This window comes from Molothrus ater, chromosome 10 (genome assembly GCF_012460135.2).
Source record: "Molothrus ater isolate BHLD 08-10-18 breed brown headed cowbird chromosome 10, BPBGC_Mater_1.1, whole genome shotgun sequence".
NCBI classification, from domain to species: Eukaryota; Metazoa; Chordata; class Aves; order Passeriformes; family Icteridae; genus Molothrus; species Molothrus ater.
In genome coordinates, this window is record NC_050487.2 from 24,693,756 (window position 1) to 24,705,763 (window position 12,008).

Below are 12,008 nucleotides of genomic sequence, written 5' to 3' on the forward strand. Positions count from 1 at the left end.
AGCTCTCCCCAGGCAGCGGGCTGAGGCCGCGGGGAGCTGGGCAAGCAGCAGGTCACAGGTGCCCAGACACCCCTGCTGCCCTGGGCTCTGCAGGCTGTGCCAGCAGCCCTGGGCCTCCTGCCAGCCTGGCCCAAGGTCCCTCTGAGCCCAGCACAGCCCCTCCTCACCCCTGCAGAGCCCCGCAGAACCCCAGAGGCCAAACTCAGCCATTCTCTGGATGGATGGGGCAGAGCTCACGTGGCCTCACAACTGCCCAGAACTGAGAGCTCTGACTGACAGAGGGGCTCAGCTGGGAAACCCAGGGAGATTTCCCCAGCCCTGAGGTGTCCCAGGCCAGGCTGCACAGGGCTGGAGCAGTGGGAGGTGCCCCTGCCAGGGCAGGGTGGCACTGGGGGACCCCCTCCCACCGCACCTGAGACGCAGGGATGGAGCAGGACGGGGACTGCAGGGCCAGGGCTGAGCTCTGATGCTGCCAAGGGACAGGAATTGCAGCTCCCCTGCCTGCCTGCACTTGAGAAGATGCAAAAGCTGCTCCCAGACCCTCATCAAAGAGGGATGGGGTCCCTGGGTGCCAGGACATGAACCCCGAGCAGGGGTGGAAGGGCTGGGGTGGCTTTGATCAGCCCTGCTCAGAACACAGCCCCTCCTCATCTCTGGCAGCAGCAGCTCGCTCCCTTTCCCTCAGAAAAAGGCCAATCTGAATTTTTTTAATACGTCAGGTTTCTCTCAGTGCAAATAAAGCTATTTAAAGATGCACAAAGTGTGAGTTCAAACTGCAACTCCTGACTTCCTGCAGAACAACCCGAGCTGGAAAAGCCGAGTTTGCCACAGAACAGAGATGAAATGGAAACTAAACAAATGAGCAAAGAGCACACATTTTCTGGCTAATTTTATATTTTCTTTAGCTCTGTAAGGACAACAATAATGGGACAGGAGTACCCCTGCTGCACCTTGCTGGCTACAGAGCTCAGGAGAGGTATTTTCTCTGATTATTGGAGTTTAAATGCTCTGGTCCTGCACAACAAAGATAAAACTGAAACCTGTTTTCATTTTATCTTTAAGCTTCTTCATGCAGATAAAAAAATAACCAAATGAAGCCTGATTTCCATGTTAAAGCTTCAGAGGTGTTATTTTTACAGGAATACATTAAAATGTGTTTGTACCAAAAAATGGGTTGAGACTGTTTATCTCAAAGTGATTTTTTTTTCCCTTTTGCATAAGCAGCACACAGGTGCACAGGTGAGAAGGAAGAGGATTATTCATCCTCCCCACAGAGTGCACATCCTCTCAGAATCCACCTTGTGACACAAAGCACATCCCACTGAGTGACAATGTGCTCGGGGCACAGGGAGAGCTCGAATCAGAACAACAGGCACCTGAAAGCCCCTGAAATGCAAGGAATAAATGTCTGTGCTGCTGGGCAGCCCTGCCTGAGCCCCCCAGCCCCAGCTGGGCACAGCAGCACCAGCAGGAGCACACGGGTGGGGATTCCAAGGGGGTTTCCCCCCATTATTATCACAAAGACCAGGCAGGGATGTGAGTTTGGGCTCAGCAGGGTGAGCTGGGGAAGCGGAGGGCTCTGCTCCAGGAGCAGGGAAGGCACCCCCATCCAGGCAGAGGCACAGGCTGCTCCCCTCCCTCTGCACATTAAAAAAGGCAAAAAAAACAACAAGGAGCATTTGGCATTTCAAACAACAGCCAAGGATGATTCACAACCTCAGCCAACACACTCATTTGGGAAGAAAAATATTCTGGAGAAAGACATATATTTTTTTAAATTGCTCCTTTCCCCTGTCCAAGTGAGTGTCTCTCTCTCACCCAGCCCAGCTCATGGTTTGGAAAGGCATCCCCTGCCCCAGGGCAGACAGAATTCCACCACTGCCCCTTGCCCATCACCTTCCTCCCTCCTGCCTAGAAAGGTTTTCCAAGTGGATTTCCTCACCCTCAAGGTGAATTCCTGCCCAAGGCCCAGCCTTGGCTCCCACTGCAGCCCAGCAGGGCGTGGTGCCAAAGCAGAGCCCACCTGAGCAGTGTCACAGCCCCAGTGTCACCTGTGCAGGAGCAGGGCTGAGCCCCAGCCCCTGCTGCTGCTGGCAGGGACGGTGCCTGTGCCAAACCTCACCCCAGAGCAAGCACCAAGGGGACAGCAGCACCTGTCTGTCTGCCCCCTCTGGGCTCACAAAACACCATTTCTGCAGCCAGCTGTCACCTTCTGTCCATGGGACTGGGATGGCAGCTTTGCCCTGCTCCTTTCCCTGCAGCCAGGGCCCATCCCCTCTCTGGAGGTCAAGGTTTTCTCAAAACCTGCAGGAGCCCACAGGCAGGGTCCCCCTGAGCTGCACAGATGAAAACCATGGCCTGGCTTTCCCTGGAATCACAAGCACATTTTGGATCCAGCACCAAGCAAAGAGCCTGGCAGCAGCCCAGGGCCAGGCTGGCAGGTCCCTGAAAGGCTCACCTGGAGCAAACTCAGCCAGGCAGGAGGGCAAAGCTCAGCCCAAACTCAGCCAGGCAGGAGGGCAAAGCTCAGCCCAAACTCAGCCAGGCAGGAGGGCAAAGCTCAGCCCAAACTCAGCCAGGCAGGAGGGCAAAGCTCAGCCCAGACTCAGCCAGGCAGGAGGGCAAAGCTCAGCCCGGGCAGGAGCAGGACCCAGCACTGGGCTGTTCCCAGGGAAGCTCAGCCTGGCTGAGCAGGCCCAGCTCCACGGGAGCTCAGTGCCCCAGGAATGATGCTCAGCTCTGCTCTGAGGGGCTCAGGGCCCTCCCTCGTTCCCCTGAGCCAGGAGGAGCAGGGTGCCACCAAAGGGTCCCTGCCCACCTCGGATCTCTGTCCCCCTTCACCTTCTCCTGCACTTCCCATCCCGCAGGATGAAGCACACTCCCACCTTGCTGGGATTTTGCAAGGCTTTTGAGGAAGACTGCTGAGCCTTCAGAAACTTCAGTGAGCCCTAAATTCGATTGTCATGCTGCAGAGAACATAGGGAAACACATTTATCTTTTGGGGAGCTGCAAGAGAGAAGGCATTTAGGAAAGTCAGATAAAGCAGAGGTGGGAGCAGAGGATGTGCAGAGGGGCAGGAGGGACAAGGGGGAGGGTTTTAAACTGAAAGAGAGGAGATTTGGATCAGATATTGGGGAGAAATCCTTCCCTGGCAGGGTGGGAAGCCTGGCACAGCTGGGGCTGCCCCTGGATCCCTGGCAGTGCCCAAGGCCAGGCTGGACACTGGGGCTGGGAGCCCCTGGGACAGTGGGAGGTGTCTCTGCCATGGCAGGGAGAGACCAGGATGAGCTTTAAGTTCCCTCCAACCCAACCCAAGCAGCCAAAAGAAAAGGTGCTGTGCAGCAGGAGGAACACCTGCCCACCCCAGGGAATGTGGAATTCTGGATTTCAGGCTCCCAGCTCCCCTTCTCTCCCTGCACAGGGCAGGGGCCCAGGGCTCCCTGTGCTGGAGCAGGAGGAGGTGCCCAGCAGCCCCCCCAGCCCCTGCACAGCTGCACTCACAAAGGCTCAGTATATTTAGATGCTGCTGCAGTTCCACTTGAAATCAAAGAAAAGCTCTGCAAAACTGTTTTTGCTTTTTTTTTTTCTTTTCCTGCTGCTGCTTCCTTCCCGTGGCTTTCTCCTCCACCACAGCAGCAGCACCTGGGGAAGCTGTGAGGCTGGTAAATAAAACTGATAAATAAAGCCTCTGCACAGACCAGACGAGTCCCTTCCAAGGCTGAGGCTATTTTAACCAGAAGAGCTCTTGGCAGAACGGGCCCTGCTTGTCCCACTTGTGCTACAGGGTGACTTTCACAATTCCCTCCAGTGTGAGCCCCGATCCCAAAGGGCTGAGAGCTGCCCTGGGAGGATCCCTGGCAGGGGTGATCAGGCAGAGCCCCCCAGGTCCTCACCTGCCCCAAGGCAGCAGCACCTCCTCACCCTGGCAATGCTCACCTGGGCAGGTGACCCCTGGAACTTACCCCAAACTCCCTCTGCTCTCACAGCTTGTGCTCTACCACACTCCTGGTTTCCAAAAAACGGCCCCAAGGCCTTATTTTCTGTCTGAACAGCCTGAGCAGAATAATCACAGAATCATGGAATGGTTTGGGCTGGAAGGGCCTTAAAGCCCATCCCATTCCACCCCTCTGTTGGGCAGGGACATTGCCCACTAGACCAGGTTGCTCTGACCTAATAATAATAATAGAATTGTTAAATAATAATATTATTATTATAACTGGACTTCTCAAAGAAAATTCCAGTAACTCCCAAGCCAAATTGCACCCAGGATGGAAATTTCCTGATGACTAAAGCCAAGCATGCCATAGGTTGTGAGTCTACAGACAGCAGTGTTTCCCTGAAGTGTTTCACAGGTTTAAAGCTTGCTGCAGACTCCTTGGATCTGTGGGTACATCAATTGATTTAAATACTCTGAGTAAGTGTAGAATGAACCTTGCCATCTTAGATTGGTAATTAGCTTAGATTCATAATTAAGCGCCTGTTGTGCTTATAGCAAATCCTTTGAGTCACTTTATAAATGTTAAATTAGTCAACTGATTAAGCCCTGCTATTGTGGTGTTGATGGAGCATTGCTAAACCCCCCAGGCCTGAGGCACTGATCATTCTGAAGCTGAGCCTGGTGCTGGGGCTGCTCTGAACCCCAGGGCTCCAGGGGAGGCTCTCCCTCCTGCTCTGCACCCCTCCTCCTGTGGCCAGCATCCACTCCAACCACTGCACACTGATTTCAACCTGACTTGAACCTGATTTCCCTCCACATGCTCTGCCTAGGTAGCAACAAACCAAAACGTGCCATCAAACTGCACAATTTGATCAATTCACACTCAGCCTGGGCCCGCTGCTACCTTTCTCAGCCATTCTTTAGGGAACCTGAGGTGGTGCCTTCACCTCCCTGCAGAGCACTGTGACCCCCAGGCAGCAGGAACAGGGCTGGAGGGGCTGTGCTGGGGCAGAGCCCCCATCCCTGGGCTGCTGCAGGGTCCTGGTGCCCAGCCTGGCACTGCGGGAGGAGCTCAGAGCACAGCTCACCCTGCTCCTCCTCCTGCAGGGCTGGGTGTCCATCACAGCTCAGTCTGTGTCCAGGGGCTGCACTTCAGAGCATTGCTCTGAGTAAAGGCAGCAGGAGCTGAGCAGAGCCCTTCCCCAGGAAACAGCACACGGGGTGGGGGATGAACCATTGGTGTGGAATTGTGGGCTCTGGAGCCAGGGGAAAACAGGGCACACAGGGCATGGCAGCCATGGGAGGGGACAGAGCTCTGCCCTAGCCCAGGCTGGCCCCTGGAGCTCCTGGGGACACTCCATGGGATGGGATGGGATCCAAGGGATGGGATGGGATCCATGGGATGGGACTGAGCTCTGCCCCAGCCCAGGCTGGCCCTTGGGGTTCCTGGGGACACTCCATGGGATGGGATGGGATCCATGGGATGGGACTGAGCTCTGCCCCAGCCCAGGCCGGCCCTTGGGGTTCCTGGGGACACTCCATGGGATGGGATGGGATCCAAGGGATGGGACACAGCTCTGCCCCAGCCCAGGCTGGCCCTGGCCCTCAGGGCTCCTGGGGACACTCCATGGGATGGGATGGGATCCATGGGATGGGATGGGATCCATGGGATGGGATGGGATCCATGGGAGGACACTGAGCTCTGCCCCAGCCCAGGCTGGCCCTTGGGGTTCCTGGGGACACTCCATGGGATGGGATGGGATCCAAGGGATGGGATGGGACACAGCTCTGCCCCAGCCCAGGCTGGCCCTCGGGGCTCCTGGGGACACTCCATGGGATGGGATGGGATCCAAGGGATGGGATGGGATGGGATCCATGGGATGGGTCTGAGGTCTGCCCCAGCCCAGGCTGGCCCTTGGGGTTCCTGGGGACACTCCATGGGATGGGATTGGATCCATGGGATGGGATGGGATCCATGGGAGGACACTGAGCTCTGCCCCTGCCCAGGCTGGCCCTGGCCCTTGGGGCTCCTGGGGACACTCCATGGGATGGAATGGGATCCATGGGATGGGATGGGATCCATGGGATAGGATGGGATCCATGGGAGGACACTGAGCTCTGCCCCAGCCCAGGCTGGCCCTGGCCCTCGGGGCTCCTGGGGACACTCCATGGGATGGGATTGGATCCATGGGATGGGATGGGATGGGATCCATGGGAGGACACTGAGCTCTGTCCCAGCCCAGGCTGGCCCTGGCCCTCGGGGCTCCTGGGGACACTCCACGGGATCCCTGCAGGCTGCTCCTCCCTGGGACTGGGCACACCCCAGGGTTTTACAGCACAAACCCTCCCACAGCTCCCCCAGAGGGCCGAGCACAGAGGCCAGAGGTACTCACCCAACCCCAGGCATGACACTCTCAGCCCAGACTTGCCAAGGTTTCTGGAAGGAAAAGAAAATAATTAGAGACTGCAGTTCAGCCCTTGAGGGACACACAACATAACCCCATGGAGAGCCAGCAGCTGGAGGGGACAAGCCACAGCTTTTGCCCAAAGGTGGGTTTTCCTCCAAAAGGGGCACATCTCCCATGGTGGGCACCCAGGCTGGGGAAGGGTGGATGTGCTGCCATCCTCCTCCTCCTCCCTGAGTGCTCAGGGCTGCCAATAAACCCAAACCCTTCCAGCCCTTGGACAGCACAGCCAGGCTGTGACCTGTGCTTCCAGCCCGTCCCATTTTCCACACTGGATTTCCTGGCTGGTTCAGGTTTTCATTCCTACAGCACCATTTCTCTGAGGAGCATCCTGGGGTGGCAGGAGGACCAGCCCAGCACCAGCCCGACCCTGGGGCAGGACTGCCCACCCTCCCACCACTCCAGAACCCCTTAACACACTGCTGCACCCAAAATTCAGTGCTGCTAATGGGGATTTCAGCTGCTGGGAGACACAGGAACCTGACCTGCAGGTCTGTTTGAAAAGCTGCAGCTACATCTCCAGCCCCATGAGCCCCCAGGCTCACAGCACAGCTAGGGCAGGCACTGACCTCTTTTTTTGTCTGTGTGTTCTATTTTTTCTTCTTTATTCCTTTTCTAGTTTTCCTTCCTTTTTTCCCTTTTCTTTTTTTTTTTTTTTTTCCCATCTTTTGAGTGCAAACACAGCTGGAGCCTGCCCACCAGCAGCACAAATCCTCCCCATCCTCCCCAGCACGTCTGGAACCCTTGGGAGGTTCAAAGGCAAAGCCCCAGAGCTGCAGCACTGAGGGCAGGAATCCCACACTCCCAGACCCATGGGATGGGGATTTCTGCATTCCTTCTGGACACAGACCACCCACCCCAAAACACCCCTTGGAGTCAAGTGCTGCTGCTCATTCCCTCACAGCTTCCAATTATTTTATAGGTTTTTAATCCTATTTCTCACCAACCTGATCTTTGCTGTTCAAAGTCTGTGGGCACAGCTCAGCCATGAACTCCTCTCTCCACATAAATATAAATACACATCTACACATGCACCCTTTATATATATTTGCACATATATATATATATATATTTTACATACCCTCTTTGCACACATGCCCTTCAGCTCTATGCATATACAGATCCTTTATGTGTAACCTTTTATGGAAATACCCACATATACCCTTTAAATCTCTATATCCATGGGCACACCCTTTATATAAACCCCTTTTTATATTTACACACAGAGATATTCCCAGTACCTATGTGCAAACGCAGATCCTCTCCATACACCCCTGTATATATCCCTAGATAAGTCCATTTGTAGGAACACACAGTGTGAGTGCATTTCTGAGCTGTTTCCCTGCATTTACAGGACTCACCACCCCTGGCAGTGGGATCAGCCCAGCCCCCAGTGATGGTCCTGTCCTTCCCCACAGCTCCCCTGTGCCACCACGCCAGGGCTGCTCCCTCCCCCTCCAGGCAGCTTTTGGGGTAAAACACACCAGGTTTGCTCCAGGGAGCAACACCCAGCTCTGTGAGGAGCCTGCCCAGCCAACAAATGCGGGCAGAAATGCTGTGTTTGGATTTCCAGAGCTCTGCCATTTGCTCAGCACACACCTGACCCGGATATTTGGGAAATTGATGCTGGAAATGCCAAATCCCCGCAGGGCCAGGTCCCTGTGCAAAGGGAGCTGGGAGGTGCTGGGCAGGGGGATTGCTGAGCCCATGGGCCAGCCTGGAGACACCCCCAGGTGTGCAGAGAGGCCCCAGCAGCACAGGGAGCTGGTCACACTGGGGGAACTGGCCCCAGCCCTGGGGCTGTGTAAGAGCTCACTGAGCCCAGCCCTGGTTCCTCCTGCAGGGCAGGAATTTGTCATTCAAGACCTGCTTCTCCTCTGCCTCCCAAAGCAGAAGAAACAAACCCACACAAACCCACCACGCAAATACTCACATATATCTCCATCTACACCCGTTCTGCAGCAGCCAGGAGGATGCAGATGGAGATAGAGCAGACAGACAGACAGACAGACACACAGACACGTGCCTGAAGCTGCACAATTGCCAAGTACAATCAATGGGCTGTCTCCAAGTAACGGGGCAGTAAAAGCTCTTTGTGCTTGCCTTGCACTTATTCTGGGCTCGGGGACAATGAGGCAGCTCCATGCCTGCAGCTGAACTGGCAGCAGCCCCACAGCTCCCCGAGGGTGGCTGTGCTGGGTGCAGGGCCTGGGAGGTGCTGGGAATGGGGATGGGAACAAATCCCAGCCCATCAGGACCATCTGCTCTGGCTGTGCACAGCTGAGCATCCTCCTGGGAAGCTGCTGGGTGCCTGTGCCAGTGAGCTCAGGGTGCTCACCTGGAGCTGCTGGGCTCAAGGGGCTCCAGGAGAGCTGGAGAAGAGGGAATGGCTTCCCATTAGTGGGAATAGTGGGTTAGTGGAATATTGGGAAGTAATTCCTCTCTGTGAGAGAGCAGCTATTAGAGAGGACAAAGCAGGAGCCTCTGGTCTCTGAGGATCAGTTTGCCTGGCCAAAGCAGCTGATTGAAAGTCAGCTCTGATCCATCCTCTCCTGTTTTCCATTAGCACAGCCATCGTGCTGCTGCTGCCGAGAGCCCCCTGTGCTTTGTGATGGCTCTGCTGCCACAGATCAGTGCCCAGCACACAGAGAGCACAGGGTTTATCTGTGCTGGGCCCCAGCCCTGCAGCCACCCTGCTCCCACCCCCAGGCTGGAACTGCCTCCTTTTCCTTGCCTTAACCCCAAATTTGCACCACAAGCCAGGCCTGGAGGTGCTCAGCACCTCAGCTTGGAGTTCTTTTAAAGCCAGAGCCCAAAGCCAAGCAGCATCACGCTGCTGTGCTGCCCAAAGCTGGGCTCCAGCTGAGCCAAGCCTGGCCCTGCAGAGGCCTCACAGGGGGATGGGGCAGGGAAAGGGGCAGCAAGGAGAGGTTTTGGGGCAGAGCATGGCACAGCCCCTCTCGGTGCCCTCAGTGGAGCTGTACAAACCTCCTGAGGCCACCAAAACCTCCAAGGCAGGACAGCTGCAACCACCTCAGCCCACAGAGCCTCTCAGGGCAATGCTTTATTCTGGGGAGAGAAGGGACACCCCAGGCCTTCTGCTGTTTGTAGCTCTAAGATGCATTTTAACTTCACTTCAAGCCTTTCCAGCCTCCTTCCCCAGGGAGCAGCCTTGGGACAGGTGAGCACAATGGCTGTGCTGGTACCTGGCACTGACCAGGGGACAGCCAAGGACAAGGGGACCTCAGCCCCCCAGAGCCCTGCTCCCCAGGCCCAGTTTAACCGGGCCCCTCCGCTCCCCCAGGCCCGGTTTAACCGGGCCCCTCCGCTCCCCCAGGCCCGGTTCAACCGGGCCCCTCCGCTCCCCCAGGCCCGGTTCAACCGGGCCCCTCCGCTCCCCCAGGCCCGGTTCAACCGGGCCCCTCCGCTCCCCCAGGCCCGGTTCAACCGGGCCCCTCCGCTCCCCCAGGCCCGGTTCAGCTGGGCCCCTCCGCTCCCCCAGGCCCGGTTCAGCCGGGCCCTGCTGTGCTGGCAGCACCCAAGGGTGCCATTTCCCTGCCCAGCAGCAGCCTGGGCTGGCAGCAGGTCCCTGCAGCACAGCCTGGCGAGCAGAGCCAGCTCTGAGTCACAGCAAACACAGCCTGGAGCCTGGCACGCTGCTGGAAACGCCCCGGGGCACCCAGCAGGGCTGGCATCTCCCTGGATTAGGCTTTTCCTCACCCCTGAGGGATCCTGGCAGGCTGGGCAGGAGCCCTGCAGGGAGCCAGGGCAGCATCCCCAGGAGCTGTGCCAAGCCCACAGAGGCAGGTGCCAGGCAGGGAAAAGGCTGGTGAGGAGCTGTGAGCCCAGCCCGGGTGGCACCTCCCTGCTGACAGGATCCCCAGGGTGGCACAGCCCCAGGGCTGGTCACCCCCTCTGCCAGGGACAATGCCAGTCATGCTGCTCCTTCCTCATCCTCACCCACAGCAGGGCCTCCATGCCCACTGCCTGCTGGGGTTTCTTGTTCCCTGGGATGAGCTCAGGGTTTTGCCCCAGGTGGGCACCAGCTCTGCAGCTGGAGGGGCCATTCCAGCTGCACAGAGACCTGGAGAGCCCTGGCCAGGCTGCAGCAGAGGGCAGAGCCCTCGCTGGCAGCAGGGATCACATCTGGGCTCGCAGGCTCTGACCCACCCTGCCTGTGACTCAGTCCCAGCACACACACAGCTCCTCAGCCCCCGTGGGGACCACAGCTGGCCCCCACAGAAACACCACAGCCCAAAGCCACCCCAGCCCTCCCCACACTGCAGAAATGCTGCTCAGAACAGACACTTTGGCTCTGCTTTAGAGCTGGAAAAGCCCAAGTTAATTGTTTTGTTAAATGCAGGGGGCTCAGGGGCTGACACCACCCTGTGCAGGACACAGAGGCACCAGATCCAGCCCTGAGCTGCAAAACCCTCCAGCTCCTCAAATCTGGGGGAAAAGCCATCATTTTGCTTGTCAGCCACCTAACTGCGAGGAGATGATGGGCAAAACCAAGAAAATCCTACAGAGATGCACCCAGTCGGGAGTGCTGGGTGAGGGGGGGCCCATTCTGTGGCCAAAGAAAGCACCAGGGTCCAACATGCACACCAAAGGGCAAGGTGACCATTTGTGGCTTCAGGAGCCCTGAGGGTCAACATCAGAAAGTCAAATGTGGCACAAAGGGAAAGGGAGAACTAACATCCTGCAGCAGCACAGAGGTATCTGGGATAAAACCTGACAGCAAAAAGACAGGGGGAAATATCACAGGTTTCCAAGAGTCTTTTAACTGAAGTCAACATTACACACATAATCCAATCTTCAACCAGGGCCACATTACAAGGAAAAATCCCCTGGGATTTGGTTTCACCCTCCCTTGCTCCTGGGAAGTGGATGCTGCACAGAATCCTGCCTTAAACCAGCAGTGCCCAGCCTAAACCTCCCTCAGCACAGGGCAGCAGCGAGGACTGAGCGTGACATGGAAAATTCCCAGGCCTCCTTGTGCCTTTCCCTCACCCCATGCCTCCTTCATGCTTTTCATGGGAGTTTGGAGCGGAATTATTCCCTGGGAAGGGCAAGTGCTGAGTGGGCAGGCAGCGCTGAAGGAGAACGAAAGGAATTGTAATGTATATATGTACATAGAGATGTGGTATGAGCCCGGAGCAGAGAGCTCCCAGGGGAGCAGGCACAGGATCCTGGGGAGCCAGGAGAAAGGAGAACTGGAGAGCAGGGCTGTGGGAGGAGGAGGCTCAGCTCTGGCAGACAGATTGAGGCTTTAGGAGAAAAACCCAGCGTGGTGACATCTGTGTGACCACCCACTGCTGAGGCCACAGGGACAGCAGAGCCCTGCAGGGAACACGGGCACTGCAGAGGGGACACAGCCAAGAGGCTCTTCAGCCAGAGAAAAGAGAGAAATCAGGGGTGAAACATCCCTGCAAAGCACCCGTGCCACAGAAAACAATTGTAATTGTGGGGCTGTAATTAACTCTGGAGCAGGGGAATGGTGAGAGCCCAGCAGGGGCACCGAGTGCTCTGCAATGGCTGGGGGAGCTGGGAGGAGCGCCAGGGGCTGTCCCTGTCCCTGCAGAGCCACCTCCATCCTCCCAAAC

At 56.9% G+C, this 12,008-nt stretch overlaps 1 protein-coding gene across 1 annotated transcript in view; it reads right to left on the reverse strand.

Annotated features, from left to right (window-relative positions):
* KCNAB1 (potassium voltage-gated channel subfamily A regulatory beta subunit 1) overlaps positions 1 to 12,008 on the reverse strand; it is a 45,344-nt gene that overhangs the window by 17,715 nt on the left and 15,621 nt on the right. The window contains exon 2 of the mRNA XM_036388821.2: positions 6,331 to 6,374. Within this exon, the coding sequence (XP_036244714.1) occupies positions 6,331 to 6,374 (44 nt within the window). The remainder of the gene's footprint in view (positions 1 to 6,330; positions 6,375 to 12,008) is intronic.